General features: G+C 36.2%; 1 protein-coding gene across 1 annotated transcript in view; it reads left to right on the top strand.

Moving 5' to 3' along the window:
- Positions 1 to 16149, top strand: part of GALC (galactosylceramidase) — a gene marked incomplete at its 5' end in the record, with an annotated part of 37961 nt that extends 21812 nt beyond the window's left edge. Inside the window, 10 exons of the mRNA XM_009583982.1 lie at positions 2336 to 2491; positions 4556 to 4680; positions 5917 to 6044; positions 6518 to 6607; positions 7938 to 8027; positions 8376 to 8520; positions 9053 to 9233; positions 11997 to 12160; positions 14148 to 14224; positions 16006 to 16149. Of these exons, the coding sequence (XP_009582277.1) occupies positions 2336 to 2491; positions 4556 to 4680; positions 5917 to 6044; positions 6518 to 6607; positions 7938 to 8027; positions 8376 to 8520; positions 9053 to 9233; positions 11997 to 12160; positions 14148 to 14224; positions 16006 to 16149 (1300 nt within the window). The remainder of the gene's footprint in view (positions 1 to 2335; positions 2492 to 4555; positions 4681 to 5916; positions 6045 to 6517; positions 6608 to 7937; positions 8028 to 8375; positions 8521 to 9052; positions 9234 to 11996; positions 12161 to 14147; positions 14225 to 16005) is intronic.
- Between the last annotated feature and the right edge of the window lie 1131 nt (positions 16150 to 17280).

The following is a 17280-nucleotide window of genomic DNA, read 5'->3' as shown; positions in this document are numbered from 1 at the left end:
CATAAACTCTACTCCAGTTCATCTTTTCAGGCAGCAAGAAGGGTATGTGTTTAGGAGTCTGTGGTTCTTCCTGAAACATTAATCAGGATACTCAAGTCTCTCCAAATGGTAGTGGTCCTTGTGTGGACCAATTATTTCCTGAGAGTAATTGAGTATAGCTGCTCCTTTGTAGTTGTTTTCATTTCCAGTGAAGTAAAAAGATTATTTTCACTACTGAAGGAGCAGAGCACGGTGTTCTGGACCCAGCTAATCTCCTGTCCTTTGCTGCATACCTTGTGTTAGTTGTTGAGGCTGTAGAGTGGCACAAGACATCTAAAAGAGGGCTGTAGCATGATCTAGTGTTTTCTTTAAATGTAAATCACATAAAGTTCAACAAATCCAGCACATACTGAATGTGAAAGCCTTCACTGTAATCTGATAGCAAATGTTTATTTTGTGCATTTGGGTGGGTCTTTTTAAAGTATACACTCTACTTAAGTGCTATTAAAGTTTAAAAAAAAAGATTGGTGTACTTATTTTTAAAAAAAGTTAGTTTTCATATGGAATAGGAGTTACGCACTCCTTAGTCATGTCCTACTTTTTAAGGACTAATTTAGATATTAATGAAAGTGAAACAAAACCCCTTGGTTAGCAGCAGTGTAAGTGAAATACAAATACAGTGTAAATTATGTTCATTAGCAGTAATAGAAGTTGCATCTAAGAGCAGAGAAAAATGATTCATTTCTCAACTGGTGGTGAAACTGTTTTACCTGATTGCATATCAGTGGGACAAGATGAGGATGTTATGAGTGTATGGGCTTTAAGTGGAGCAAAGCTGCCGATAAAGATACACTGAAGGAGTCTGCCTCTAGAACCTGCTTGTTCACCCTGTAACATTAATCCTGTCTATCATCCCTATTTTTTTTCAATTTATTTCCATAGCTTTAGTGTTTTTGCATTAAATTATTTCTCTTCCTTCTTATGCAAATAAGGGTGACCCTCTGTATTAGTGCAAGAAATCAGAGCTCTATAGATCATGTTCCTGTGTAATCTTACGTAAAGCTCTCTAGAACACTCCCCTGCTTTTTTTTTTTCTTTTTTCGTTTCGTGAAGTACAGCTTGTATTTGGCCGGGATGTTGTCTCTTAATATGTAAGAAACAGGTCTTCAGAGTGTGGAGTGTAGAAAGACAAATTATTCCTTCTTTGCCTTGTCTTTGCAAGCGACACACTTTATGCCATTACAAAAACCTTTGCTTGGTATTAAGGTAATACTTGTGTTACCAAGCCAAAGGGAAAATATACAGTAATCTGTACAGCAGAAAAGGATGTAGCTAAAATCTCTATTATGTGTTACATTATCATTAGTGAAGCTACGTATGAAGGACTACAACACTGGGAAATGGCCCATTGTCCAGTAGGGGGAAAATAATGGCGGGGGGGGGACACACACGACCAACCCAACCGTCTGCCTAGAAAAACTGGTATTTCTTGAGTCCCTGTCACAAATTTATCAATTTGTTAAATTTCAGGCTAGTAGTAAAGGAAATATTTATGCCTTCCTTCCCAGTGCTGATAGTTTCATTTTAGTGTGTTCAATGAGTGTGCTAAGTGAGGGGAAAGCCATGATGCTGTTTTCTGCAAGTGATTTGAAAAGTTTTATTTCAGTCAGACTAATTTGGCACAGTGAATCAATGTTGTGATTGAGTATAATCAGTAGTCTTCATTTGGGAGAAAGCATCTCTTCTCATACTAAGGAAGATCTTGGAAAGAAAATTAGCTTTCATTATATGTTTCAACTATTTTCATTTTACACCTCTGTAACTTTTATAGTCCAACTAGCATGCCTTTTTGAAACCTGAGTTTATTAAAAAGGTGTGCAAAATTAGCCAAGTTCATGTTTAGGTCCTAAGACGTTCATGCAGTTAAGTTCTTAGAATAATGCCAAGTACTGTATCTTACTGTTGATTTTATAATTATTTACAGTTTTATTTAAGATAGTACAAGGTAGCACGTATTTTCTCTATTTAGCACATTACGGTTATGAAAATCTTCAAGCTCAATTTCAGGATAAAGCTTTGCTTTAGCAAGCTGCAAAAAATGCACGATATATTTAAAGCTAGGTTTACTTATATGCTGGAAAGTATCGGAAGAAATAAACTTCTACTGATGCAAATACGATAAGCTATGGAATACTATAGTGCGCTCTCGTGCCATTTTCTTCTATTCCATTAGTATTATTCCAAAGAAAGTTTGTTTTTCAGTTTGGAGGAGGTGCATCATTGCTGCTGAACGTACTTCCAGGCTTTGATTTTTCTTTTTGTGCTAAGTGCTCTTTCTTTTTAAAATATTGTGTAGGGCTCACTATCCTGGAACAAAAACAGTGCCAAATGCCTTATTAACTAAGAAGAAACTGTGGTCTTCAGAAGATTACAGTACTTTCAATGATGAAGTAGGTGCAGGCTGCTGGGCTCGGATCCTGAACCAAAACTACGTGAATGGAAACATGACCTCGTAAGTGTTGTGCACTGTTGCTCGCTTTCACAACTTCATATGTAAGGATTGTTTAAAGTACTATATAACACATCCATCTGCTATGGTAAGATAGTAGGTAAACTGAAACTCTACTGTCAGTCTGAATTCAAATATAGTAAGGTATGAAGTCTACTGTCCTTACCTCATTCTGGGGTAGAAGTCCCACAAGTTTTAATGTATTCTTGAGTTACTGTTCCACAGTATCCAATGGCAGCTGAGTTCAGATATGATGATATTTGTTAAAAAGAGAATGTTCTTAAGAACTAACAACATGAAAAACATTGGAGGAAAATAACATTAAAGCTAATTTATTTGTATTTTTCTTAAAGTCTTTATTAGGTTGTTTGTCTTTAGTTAACCGTAGTAGGTACGGAGGTAATTATCTAGTTTTTCCATACAGCTTCTTTCTCAGAGTCCATTCTAAAACATGCTGTAGTCTTTTGATATGTTTACTGTTTCCTGCACACTTTCTTTCCAAAATGAAATCTGGAAGAAAGCTGTTCTATTTACTGGGAAATTACATAACTCGCAGTTTTAGAAGAGAATAGAAAACATACTTTGTTTCCAGTGCAACAACTACTAATCTGAAAGGGGTTGGGGGGAAGTCTGTTTAAAGAAAATGTAGGCATCAAGGTGTAAGCAAAATTGTTCAAAACTTTTAGTTTTTATGTAACATCATTTTGGAACAATAAAGAGAAATGTTTTTGTCTGAAATGCTTGAAACGGAGCACAGCACAAAGCACTTAAGTACTTGTAAAGGAAAGTTTCTTGAGTCACCTGGTTTCTATGAATCTTCTGTCTCCTTCTCTGCAAGATGAAATTTTCTAATAGATGAATATTTCTTATGGGAATTCCTGACCATTCTGGTTGCCTCTTGACTCTCATATGCTTTAATATCTTACTTTGGGGTCTTTCTTTTCCCATTGTTTTTCTTTTTTACAAGCCTTTTGTAATTATATATGCCTCATTTGTTTAGCAACCTGACAGCCAGACCTATGTATTGTATTTAGAAATTATTGTAGAATAGTTCCGGGTCCATATATCCAATATTGAAATTATCTTGGCTTTTATATTGAAAACAGAGTCTTGATGAAAGGCAGCTTATCTTTCTGCTAAGCTTGTTTCCTTTGAACTTGAGTTCCCTACATTCCTTTTCTAAGTTTGAAATTCTGCAGAACTCAGAGAGCAAGTTGAGTTTACAACTCAAGAGTTGTTTATTTTATGAGCACCTTTTTGTAGGATTTCAGGATCTCTTCTGAAATGCATATATAGTGTGATAAATCTATGGCAATGACCTCAGAACGAGGCCCTTGCACTCATCTATATGTGATAGCAGAACAGCATGCCAGCTTTTGCTTTCTACATAACTGCTTTATTAAGCTGTATTTCCATACTTATGGCACACAGGTCTTAAGTTTAAATTCCTAGCAAAAGATTTTCAGTGAAGACGAAATCAAAAGACCTGAAGTAACTAACCTTGTCAGTATCCTGACAACTTCTTGAAATAGCAACAACTCCTGGAGGATGGCTGGTTAGAGTTGTTTTCTGTTTGTTATTTATATGGATAAAGGGAGGATTATTTTTTTCGGTAGTACTTAACTGCTCCCCCAAACCACTTCCCCACAAAAAAACCCTACAACCAGCAACAACCAACCAACGAAAAATAAAAACAAAACAACACCCCAACAAAAAGTTGTAAACCTTGATAACTTTTTTCCCCTTCAAAATGAGTGGGGAAACAAACGGAGTCTTTAACTCTCACTGCACATTTCCTTTCATGTGCAACTTTTTATGGTGATATAGCCAGAGAATGGTACAGAGAATGTATCATCAGTTTCGTAAGAAGTTCTCAACACTGGAAGTTGATTTGTTTTATTTTCCTTTCCTGTGTTTATTTTCTCCTTTAGCTGGAAAGATTTTTTTTTTTTTGCCTTAAACTTCTTTTCATTGTATGCTGGAGGAAAAAAGAGGAATAAGTTCTTGTACTAAATTCATCTAATACTATCCATATGAATGGAGCAAACAAACCTGTTTTTCTTCCAGAACCATTGCATGGAACTTGGTGGCTAGTTATTATGAAGAGTTGCCCTTTGGTCGATGTGGGTTAATGACAGCGCAAGAGCCGTGGAGTGGCCACTACAAAGTAGAAGCTCCTATCTGGATTACAGGTAAAAAGTTTGCAGTTAAAAGTTTGGTGATCTAACACAGAACATAACTGTATTTTCCAAGGCCTTTATTTATTTAGTGTTTTTTATGTGTATTAATTTTTGTACCAAATTAAAGTAATTTTGTGGCAAGTTTTGTGAATACTTAAAAAAGAAGAAGAAGAAAAAAAAAAGCTTTCAGTGGAAAGCAGAAAGATCTAATAGCGAGGGAAATCTTAATACTTGACCATTAGATACAGCAGAAATGAATAAACTACTGCCTTTTATAGCTGTTACTATTAAAATATTTTGATCTGAAGTGCCCATAAAGGTTAGTGTGCTTTCCTAGTTCCTTTCTCTCTTTTTTTTTTTTTTTTTTTAATCCTTAAGTAGACATTTGATACCTCTCAATTGGAGAAAATGGAACAAAGAACCTCTGTATTCTTGTCCTGCTTGAGATTCTTGGCTTGTGTAAGTCAGCATTTCCTTGTGCTTGGGGAAAGGGGAGTATGTTCACATAGTGTCTATGGACACATGGATTCACTGGCTATTCTGTAGTCCTTTTGTAATATTTTACTGTCTCTGCCACAGTTCAGTAGAGCAAGTAACGTGTGCAATGCCATAAACGAGGAACAAGGCAAATGCCTTCATTTTTATTCTTCTGCTAGTTACCTGTATACGTAAAAGCATTAAAAAAAAAATGGCCATACTGTCATACAAACAGTTCAGAGCAACTGAGCAGTTGCTCCTGTTTCCATGTTGCTCAGGATTTTCATGATCTGGGTCATATTCTTCTCTGGTACTCTCTTTTATATGCTGAAAACCTTACTTACTTAGTTATTCCTCATAGAGATGCCCATCTATGCTTTCTCTGGCTTAGCTGTTTACTTTATTTAAAAAAAAAAAAAAAAAAGAGAGATTTGGGAAAATCTAAACTGTGGTGGATATTCATATTGCATATACATGATTGACTTATATAGTGGTATAATAGTTTTTTCTTCTTGTCTAAATAACTGCTATCATTTTAACTGTTTCGTCTGCCACAGAGCTGCTGATTTTAATTGTGCCTTCGTGTAATTCTTTAATCTTTCTTCTTGTATAGGTAGAATTTGTTTTGGAAGTTCCATTACTTTCTTCCCAAAACCAAGTTTTTATTGTGTAAGCATATATGAGAGAGAAATTTAATTCAGACTACAAATGGTGGTATTTTTTATTCAGACTTAATTATTGTCGTCTTATTTTTGTTCTGTTTTGTCTCAGCACACACAACGCAATTTACTCAGCCAGGCTGGTCGTACTTGCAAGTGGATGGACACTTAGAAGGAGGTGGCAGTTTTGTAGCTCTGACAGATGGCCGAGGAAACCTTACCATCATCATTGAAACTATGGTATGTGCATCAGCACAGTTCCAATGAACTAGAAAAGATAAAAGAAATGTTTTGTTATGAAGAATCTGTTTTGATTTATGTAGTTCAGTATCTGTGAATATGTTCTTTGATGCTTGTAGCTTTGTTAGTGAGACCACTAGAGGTCCTTTTTTCTACCTAAACTTTGACTAGCTAGTTGAATCTTCCTGGAGACTGATATATATGTCATCTTTATATCACAAATTAGCTTTACTTTGATGACACACTCTGGGAGGAAATTAATTCTTGTGCTTTTTTTAAGCAGTATTCAAAATAAAATTATTATGCTAGTATAATTGCAGTTATCATTAAGATAGCAGTGAAATAAATAGTTGCAAAGTGATCTTATGTTGCTTTTTTAATTTCAGTTTATGCTGTATATTTTTCATGAACATTGCCACATGATGCGTTTCAGTAATGTATGTTCCTTCTGTTACATCTATGTTTTTCTTCAGACTCATAATCACTCTCAATGTATCAGGCCTCTGCTGCCTCATTTCAGTGTGACACCTCAGAGAGCAACTTTCTACCTCAAAGGGTCATTTGTAAGTAGATCTTGAATACATTTGATCAGTCTTGTAAAATGAATTGCTTTCCATAATCAAATACGTGCAAGACAATATCACAGATTAGCAAGAAATTGGAGTTCTTTACCTCCAATACTAGAGGCTGCTACACACCTGGCATTTTAGTTTTAAGCATTTTAGTTCTGCTTTTACCATCAGATGTAATGTCACAACTGAATTTGTAGAATTACTACCTCCCAGTCTAATCATCTGTATATTGAAGAAGAAATTCCGCAGAACAGAAATGCAATTGGGTTTTTCTTTAGGATTTATTCCAAGGCTGGGTGCTCTGAAATGCTGACATAGTTTGACTGGCCAGCATGGCCATTACCTTCCTAGTTATCATTAACTCCTTTCCAGGGGAGTAACTGCAGTTGATTTTATACTGTAGGTTATGCTGTTCCATCCTGTGAAGAGATATTCTGAGAATGTCCCAGTTGTGGTTTTTTTTTTTTTTTTTTTTTTTTTTTTAATCTCGCTAAACTGAATTTTCCTCTGAAATGTGAACAATACTTTCACAGTGTAAACTGGAGTGAATCTTTGTTAGTTGATTTGGATGATTGCTCCTCAGAAGCTGAAAGTGTTTACTTATTTGGAATTTGATTTTTGGTGGCATTGCTTTACTTTCACTTAGGAGAAGATAGTTTGGACAATACTTTTGGCAATAAAAGGGTTTGCTTAGGAAAAGTAGTTGAGCCTCACTTCTGATATAAAGCTCCCTTTGGGGGAAGTATCAGGTATCAGGTATCCAAACCAAACTCTAGATTGCTTGCTTTGTTGTTCTTCTGGGTAACTAAAAAAAATTGAGGGGTTCAATATGATTAAAATCTGTAACTAATGTAGTTGATAGTATCACAGAATTTTGGAGATCTGTAAGCGAAGTACTTTGCTCAAAAATGAATATCGAAGAACCAGCAGCTAAACTAAAGGTCTCATTAAAGCAAAATTAATGGGAGATTATTTCAGCCGCGTTGCTTCTAGGCAGAGAGCTTGTATCAAAGGGATACTGTTGTTGGTAATAGAGACGCTAAAGATTGTATGTGTGGTTGCAGTGCTTTCTGTCTTTATAAGCCACATTACTGCATGTTAGGACAATGGCTTATTGATGTATAATCTATAAAAAGATAAGCCATATGTAATGGCTAGCTGAATAGAGTGGTGGCCTCTAATGTGATCAATAGCTCCAAAATAACAAAAATTAGACACCCTTAGAGGACTGATATTTCTCAATATTCACCTTGAGAAAGTTTGTGTTCGGTGGAGTGTTGTTTTTTTTTTTTTTTTAATTTTATATTGTGTTTCATTGTAGTATATGGTGGAAACACTTCAAGTGTGGCATTCTAGACTTGGTTTTGAATCTGGAAACTCTAGTCTTTTCCAGCAACTCCATCCTGTAAAGGTGAGTAGATCAGTTTTAATTACAGTCTCTCTGCAGTTTCAGGTGTTTCTTCCCCCTTTGCTGGAACTCCTTTTAGGAGTTTCATGCCTAAACTACATAGTTAGGGCATGTTTTATTAGCTCTCTTTGACTACAGTTTTACTAGCTATATACAAGCTTACCTGGAGGTAATAAAGAGTTTGGGGGAAAGGGGTTTTCAAGATAGGTCAGAAACATTAAATGCTGAGGCAAGAAGACAGGATTTTTTGCCTTAAATCAGGACTTTAGAAGATCTCCTTTAATTCAGGAACTTGGGTATTTTGTTATGCAGTTGTTTGATTTTTGCAGCTTGAGCTTTCTTTAATTCCAGGTGTGGAAGGGAAGTTTTTCTTTAGATCTAAATGTGGATGAAGTCTACACTTTAACCACACTCAAGACAGGGCAGAAATGTGGTTGCCCGGAGCCTCCACCACCTCAGCCCTTTCCTTCAAATTACAAAGATGATTTCAATATTCGTAAGTCAGAATTCTCTTATCCAAAAACTTAATTCACACACAGTCTTAATGTAGAAAGGCAATAACAATTATGTTATTTGAGTCCTCTAATGTAAGCAACATGAAATAGTCTGAATGTGTGTTTTTATTTTTGTTTATTTATATCTGCTTCTCCACAACTTACACCTGTGTACTTCATTTGCATGAAGTATTGAGACTTTTTAAATTCTGTCTTAACTGGGTGATCACTAACAGTTTTAAAATAGTTGATGCAAATGATACAGCTCATAACTATAGTGAACTAGTTTTTGGAAGGAAGACAGAGAAGAAGGTAATTTACTTTGTTCATGTGTTTGCAAAAACTGGGGTCTGCTTAAAAACAAAACCAAAGCTAAAATCACCTTCCAACTTCCAAAACTTCAGTTTTGGAGACTGTGCTTTCATAGAGTAGTCAAAATTCTGGAGAATATTTTAAGAGGAAATTCCTGAGAACAAGAGTACGCAGAAGAAAAACAATGTTTTGGTATTGATACGTATTTTATTTTCTGAACAGGTAATCCACCTTTCAGTGAAGCTCCAAATTTTGCAGATCAGACAGGTGTATTTGAATACTTCATAAATGCTTCTGACCCAGGAGATCATGTGTTCACACTCCGCCAGGTTGTCGTTCAGCGACCCATCACTTGGGCTTCTGATGCAGACCAGACCATCAGTCTCATAGGAAATTTTCAGTGGTATGTAGATACTGTTTTCTAGAGACGTCTGGGGAAATGTCCTCCTTACCAGTGTGAGTTATGATCAGTTAATCTGTGTCAAGCCTCATTTGTCTTGGACAGAGGGCTTTTGCATTCAGACTTTCTATAGACATGTAGAAATGATGACTTAATGTGACTTCCAAAAGTCATTGAGTCCTGCTCAGGGCTATTGCCAACTCTAAGAGATAAACTGTGTCTTTGTCTAAATGAGTGTTAAAAACATCCAAGGATGGAGAGTCCACCTAGTAGCTTGGCCCACTGCTGCACTGTCTTGGAAATTTTTTTTCCTAATGTCCTGCTGGGCATATTTGTTCAAGCTGATTCTTCAGAATAATAGATCTGGGTTGGCGTACTAGAAAGACCAAGTCAAAATCCTAATTCAAAGTGTGCACTGAGTTTCAATAAGTTTTTAAATAGGACAGAAAAATTGATTCAGTTTAAATTACTTAATTTTGAGTTGCCTTGCTTGATTGTTAGCGATTTGATCAATCTCATATCAACGAAATAGTCTGGGAGTTAATTCAGTTATATTTGTTGCAGACTGCCATCTTCTGAGCAGTTCCTAGAATTGTGTGGATTTGATTCAACTGCTACTTAAAACAGTTTTATTTCTGGGTAAATGTAACTGAGATTTACTGGTTTGATAAGAGTATGGTTATGATTGCAATTCTTTCTAGGAGCTATAATGATCGTAATTTGGAATCAAGCAGCATATTTTAGCATAATGGTTATTTAAAATTAAAAAGCATTTGGGAAAGAACCTGTAAACTAATTGGTTTAGTAATAGTAAGTAATAATAAACTTTATGCTTAAAACTTTTTCTTCTATTTGGAAGTCTAGCTTAAATTCTTTTGATATGTTCTTTAAAATAGCTATTCTGTCAGGTGTTTTTCACTTTGATTGGATCATTGATCCCCCAAATGCTTTTTCAGAACATGCTTCACGCTTCTAATTTCTGGCCTGGATAAGTGATTGAATCACTTTGCTCTGAAGCCTGGAAGAATACCACCATCTGGTAGCTGGAGGTTGTTCTTCAGTTACCTGATATTTTCTTCTGCAGCCTTCTGTTAAGCAAAGTCTCATGTTCCCCCTATAATCAACTTTCCCTCATTGAGTAGATCATACTCAGTGATCCCTATAACAGCTACACAGGATGTATTCTTAAATTACTGTACTGAGATTCCTAAAAACTCTATTTAATAATTTCATTTTGGTTCCATTTCTTTCTGGATTTTCATCTTGTTTTCAGAACCAAGCTTGCTTCCTGAATATTCAGCTGATTATTCAAATTTTACTGATCTGTAACTTTTCATAAGGATAGTCTTCAATTTCAGGTCTTCTGATTTGTTTGCTTCATCTTCAGTTTAAAGTTCATCTTGTCCTAGGTAGATGTTTTCAACCTTTAGTGCATGCTATTGAAATACTGAACCAATCTTGCACTGAATTTCTCTGTGGAATGATACTTGACTTCAGTCGTCAATGGACATTTATTGTGATTAAATTTCAGGATTATTTAGTTGGTTTTAGTTTGGATTTTAATCTTGTGCTGGTGAAAGCTTTTTTGTTTCTACTCCTGAATTTGTTAGTGTTTTGCTCTGGCTTTATTGAACCTAGCTGTATCCTGAAAATACTACTATTTAACTTATTCTACATTGCTTCCAATCTCTTTATAATGGCTTAAACAAGATGTGGGGATCTCTTGTTTAATACCTAGGGAGGCAAGAAAGAAATCTTGTTTGTGTAATGAATGTGTATCCAAGAATCTGATACTTCTAATACCATTACATTAGAATGAAATCTCAAGTCGTTCTTACTATTATGTAAGACGTGGGGAGAAGAGTTGCTAAAATAAATATTCTTTATGATATAGTTACCAGCTGAACTGATGTCATAGAGAGTCTTTTCACATTCTGTAAATACTTACAGATAATTAGAAACTTCCTAAATATGCGACCTTGTGGCTGTATCCATATTGCAAGTCCTTTCAGACATGGGATGTAGATTTTTAATTTGAATGTACATTAAAAAAGGTAGAGAATGCTTTTAAGTTTTACTGTTAAGAGGCTTGTAGTGCACCTTCAGGGCAGGGGAAGTTGTGTAAACTTTCTAGGTGCCATTTGATTGTCTGGTATTCCTTTGCTTTATTCTCCTTTACAGCTGTCATTATATGTATAACACGGTCCTTTACTGTTGAGCTGAAGTATCACCTCAGGAAATTAAAATAATTTCAACCTATTCGAACATTTTGTTTAAAAAAGGTTGTTTTGGCTTTTGGGCAAGATGTCTGGATTACTTAAGACTTGGCCTGTATTAAAAATCCTAGAGAAATGAAGATCAAATTTTAGCAGATGTGGTGCTATGATCTTGAATCTTGGATTTGATTTAGTTATCTAAAAGCAACTTTTCATTTTGTAGACCTGACAGTTTTTCTGTGGAGATGCAAACCTTCTGTTTAGTGGGGTGTGGGTTTTTTTTAAATAATTAATTGAAAGTTGCTGACAATACTCTTCGTTTTGTTGTTGGTTTCTGAGAATTGCTCTTCCTAAGAAAATCTATGGACTCACAGGTGGGAAACAACCAATCTAGGCAAGTCCTGTTCATCTTGCACCTGTAGATCACAATTAGGATTGCTAAATCTTTCCTCAAAAAGGTTGCTGTACTACAGAGGGAATACTCTCCTACCTACTGCCTGCTCAAAAAACCCGATTCCTTGCTTGTTGAAACACTAAACTTCTCTTATAGGGTAAACATGACAGTCACTTGTGACATCTACATAGAAAAACAACGTGATGGGGGCGTGTTTGTTGCAGGAAGAGTTGACAATGGTGGGATATATGTTCGACGTACCAAAGGAGTTTTCTTCTGGGTTTTTGCAGATGGCACTTACAGAGTCACTGGTGACCTTGGTAAGCAGCTCTTTGCTAAAGTGGGTGCTGACATATGGACATGTCATTTTGATAACCTTGATAAAAAATACTAACATTCGGATTTTGTAATTCAGTTGTCATCACTATGAATTTAACACATTGTTCTCTAATGATGGCCACATCTTGTATGTCAAGAGAGTATCTGAAGGCTACTAGCTGGTCTACTTCTCAGTCTCAGCTTTCTGGATTTTTTTTTTCCTCTACTGACAAAACCTATTTTACACTAGTAAATGTAGATTATTTTGCTTTTTGTAAATACCCTGATACAATACTAATTACAGAAAGGTTTGATCTGTATTCTTATACTACACCTAAACAGAAAATTCTGCTTGAAATGCAATGGCATTTCAAGAACGCTACTGTCTTGTAGAACAGTGCAAGTCAACGTACATAGATCTGGCTTAGGTGATGACGATGAGTGGCCTACTGTTTTCCACAAATTATGCATTCTACTGTTAGTCTAGCTCAGTGGAGTGAGAGCATATTCTACTTGTGATGCTAACATTCATATTTGTTCTTCTATAGAGCACTTGACAGGCACATGGAAGAGTGTATGTCATAATACTTCATCAATAGCTAAAAGCTCTTTTTAACTTGCTTTGAAATAGTGGCAGGTTTTGTTGTTTAAATGCATTTCCTATCACTTCATGAGTATAAATCAAAATTTTCAATAGTTTCTTATAAGTCAAATGCAACTTCTAGATCTACAGAATATCTGATATCAAGACAGCCTATAACGACTCGTTTCACACTGACTGGACCTTTAAAAATAGTCTCATATTCTATTTGGTAGCTATAGTTTCTCATTTCTTATCATTTTGGTTTTTTGTGGGTGGTTTTTTTTTCTTTCCTTTTTTACCATGAATGGGTATCATAAAGAAGGCTTTACATTAGCTTCTCTTAACATACCGATGCTCCCTAGGGAAACTTTGCAATGTCTAGCTCCATGGGCCAGGGGAGGTTTAGGCTGGACATTAGGAAAAATTTCTTCGCCAAAAGGATTGTCAAGCATGCCCAGGGAATGTGGTTGAGTCACCATCCCTGGAGGTATTTAAAAGACGTGTAGATGTGGTGCTTAGGGACATGGTTTAGTGGTGGACTTGGCAGTGCTAGGTTAATGGTTGGACTTGATTATCTTAAAGGTCTTTTCCAACCTAAACGATTCTATGATACTATGATACTGTAACAACTTATGTTTCAGCTGTATGTAAAAACATACTCATGTTTAGGATTGACTCCAGTAGTTATTTTTAATAAGACATAACAACATTACCCAATTAGTTTCTCAGGCTTTCAAAAATAATTTTTCCTAGATGAAATGAGAGGATTTTGATTAACCACCTCATTATTTCAGGCTGAGACACTTGTTACACAATATGATAATTTTTTTCTGTACAGCTATTTTCAGTGATCTTTGTATTTTTCTAGAAGGGAGCCTGAATGTTCAAATAACTTGCAGCTAAAACTGTCTACTGAATAACTGAAGATTCTACATGTAGCACTTAATTTTTTCAGTCTTCCATCCAGGTGACAGTCACTCCCAATTTTTGCTTAGCTTAAATTTTGACTAGAACTAAGCCACATGATGATGTGGCAACTCAAACCTTCTGATTTATAGAAGTTCCAATACATAAACAAGGAGACCTATAGAACAAACAGAGCAATAGGTACTGTCATGCTTCATGAACCCATACTCTCAGTAGAGGGAATCCTTATCTCAGGCCAAATTCCCAAGAGCATTGGAGATTTCAGTGGAAAAACAGTCCTGGCAAAACAGGAGAATGCACTGATAATGTAGAGTCCAGGTTTGCATGTTAAGCCTTCCATGCTGCAGTTGAAATTGGTAAGATGTCAGTCCTGAATGCTTCTGAAAAATAAGTATTATTTTCCTTTTGCTGGCTTCGTATTTATCAGTCTCAGCAAAGGGGTGAAGTAACACTTTGCTAACCTTAAGCATGTTTTGCAGCCGGAGAAGAAATATTAATGAAAGGACTTTCTGGTGTCCGGGATAATGCGTGGCACACGCTTACTCTCAACGTTCAGGTAAGGACACAGGCAAAAAGCTAGAAAACCAGTTATGAAACTTCCAGTCCTAAATGGTTTACACAAAACTATGCTATACTATTGACTGTCTGCTTGCATTAGTTTGCCCTATCTAAAACATAAATAATATCTCTGTTATTTTAAACCAATATTAAAATACCATACCAGGTTCTGCTGCCTGTATTTTTAAAGAGATCTTGAGAAACTGGAGAGGGTATAGAAAATAACTGGAAAGATGAGTTGAAAGCTGGAGATAGGAAGGCTAGAAAGGCAAATCTTTTGTTTAATCTAACGAAAAGATCATGACCTGACTTCCTGTTCTGAAGACTGTTAGTAAGCTACTAAACTAGCCTGTTCTACAAATCTGTCTCCCACCAATTCCCTTTGCATGCTAAGGCCTTGTATGTGGAGCTAGTTAAGGACTGGGGAACTCAGATGAGCTGCCATCCTTCTTTCCTATACTGAAAAAGCATGGGCATAGTGTTGCTGTAAAAATGGGCCACAGTTAATGAGAAGCCTGTCCACATTTTTTCCTTCTCCCCCACTCCACCCCTTTTGGTCATAGTCATTTGGTGAGGAAAGTAGTCCCAAGCTCTACTTTAAATATACCTGTGCACTTACCTGGGTGTGACATTGGTGCAAGTAACTAAAAGGCTTTAAGTTCCACTGCTGAATGCCTAATCCCTTTGCCTAATGTAACCTTTGCAACTGCAATGTGGCCTGAAATGTGGGGAAGCTTGTATCGTAGCTGGGGAGATCTTCAACTGACGCAAATTCTCTTTTAAAATTATGCACTGAGTCTTTCCCTCATCCTAAAATGTCAGCGAGTATTAGAAGCTATTTTTTGTCTCTTGGATTTTCACACTGGGAGACAAAGGGACGCTTGTACCTGAAGCATTCACTTGAATGGATGTGGTTTAGTTTTGGCTTTTGTACACCCATACTTATGACGGTGATTGCCATCTGTAAAATAGGCCAAGACATTTGCTAACCTGATTGGGGTGCTGAAGATGAACATAAATCGTTTAAAACACAAACCAGTGGTGGTAATTTTAAAATGATGATGCTACAAACTTCCATCTGTGCTGTTAAAGTGTTTTGTATGAAATATGCCTTTGATGTAATGACAGAAGTGCAGAGTCCTTTTTAAAGAATTCTCTTGCTGACTTCTTGAAAGGCATTCTTGCTTTTACCTGTGTCTGTAATTGTCTTTCAGGTTAAGAAATACAACTAAACTGAAGTACTTTTTTTCTAAACACTGTTTAGTGTAACACTGGCGAGATAAATTGTAACTTTTCCTGAAACTGTTTTTAATTTTAATTTGAACATGATACTTGAAAGTTCTGCTATCTCCTCTTCCTCTCAGCTTAATGACTAAAATACACCTCTCTCTCCTTTTGACTTTTGCCTAATTCTGCAGAATCAGTGCCAGGTGTATCATATCCCCTTAAGACAGTTGGGCTGTTTGAGGGAGCCTGACATGTGGAAGAGGAAAACCAGTCTACCTTTCAAATTCTACACTGAGTTTGCAAAGCTGTGAGTTAGGGGAAGATGAGCCTTTTATATATTCACTGTAAAGGCATTAGATCTGTTTCAGAGAGCTGATAGGCACTAGAGGATTCTATGCAATATTTAAAAGCACCTCTCCATAGAAAATGTGTGAAATGTAGTTGAAAGTTGACTTGACATCTTTCTGCCTTGTCTCTTCTCACATGTGGGTAGGCTCAGTGTCAACACAATCACTGGATTTTACAAAGTTAACTTTTTCCTTTTTTTGACAGGGCACTTCTGCCTCAGGACTGTTAAATGGTTATCCACTCTGGGAGAATGTCACCATTTCTAAACCAAGTAATGGCTGGGCTGCTATTGGAACTCGCTCGTTTGAGTTTGCACAGTTTGACAACTTTCACGTTGAAGCTAGCTGAAGTGGCTTTTGCATTTGGAGAACCCAGTTCTCATATTACTTTCAATAAGAGCCAGTTCAGACTTTGAGGACAACGTAATGCTATGCTGAGATTGATCTGTTGGCAAGGAATCTGAATTCTGTCCTTATTATTGTTAAAGGTTTACTTGAGTAGGTATCAACATGACTGTAACTTTATCCCCGAGTTGCTACGGGGTTTTTGCCTTTCGATTTTTGGGGGTAAATTTTAGTTCAAGGTAATGAAGAAAACAAAATCATGGATTTATATCTCTTTTAATAACAACATCTTAACTTCCCAGCTCACTTTTAAGATAACTTTAGAAGATAACAGAAGACAGAGGCATCTCAAGCTGCATTTTTAACACTTACATGATTGTGTCCATTCCTTTCACTCTGAAGGAAAGAATTAAATGCTAGTAAACCTTATGAGCCAGTGGCCCCATACTTTTGTAGGTCTGTCATTCTCAAATTTCATTTGGATGAAGTACCTAGTTTTTTCTACAGTAAAAAAAAAAAGATGTTTTGTCTGTTTTTCTGCTATGTCTGAGGCTAGACATTATAGTACTCCAAGTGCATTTGATTACTTCTTCCTGATTACTTCTTCCAACTTTCATTGCCAGCCTTAAAATAGATCTTATTTTCAGTGGAATGGAAATGTGCCTTATAGCTGATCAGGCAGTGCAGGATGTGCCTTACATCTAAACTACCTCCTCTTTCCAGTGAAAGGGTTGAAATGGATGAAAAGATACCGTAACTTGCGGTTCGTTAATGATAGTCTTGTGGTTTTTTGCATGGTATAAAGAATAATAACTTTGCATCATGGATACTGGCAAGCAGAGTGCTTGCTTTTGTGTCAGGTCACATGTTGAAAAACTGGCCTTTTGTTCCTAGAAATTTGGGCAACCATGTCTCACTTTTGATGGATCTAAAGCTTAGAGCAGAAAATAATTAAAGCATAACAATGTTATTTAGCGTATTATATTACTGTAGCACAGAGGAGGTATGGATATTATCACGTCCTGGTATAAAAGAAAATTAAAAAAAATAGTCTTTGCCCTTAAGAGCTTGCAATCTAGTCATAAGGTAAGTGACAGCAGGTGGATGCAGACAGAATTGTTTGGTGTGCCAGGCA

This window comes from Fulmarus glacialis, unplaced genomic scaffold, assembly GCF_000690835.1.
Source record: "Fulmarus glacialis isolate BGI_N327 unplaced genomic scaffold, ASM69083v1 scaffold37788, whole genome shotgun sequence".
Taxonomy (NCBI): Eukaryota; Metazoa; Chordata; class Aves; order Procellariiformes; family Procellariidae; genus Fulmarus; species Fulmarus glacialis.
This window is presented reverse-complemented; position numbering and strand designations above follow the sequence as displayed.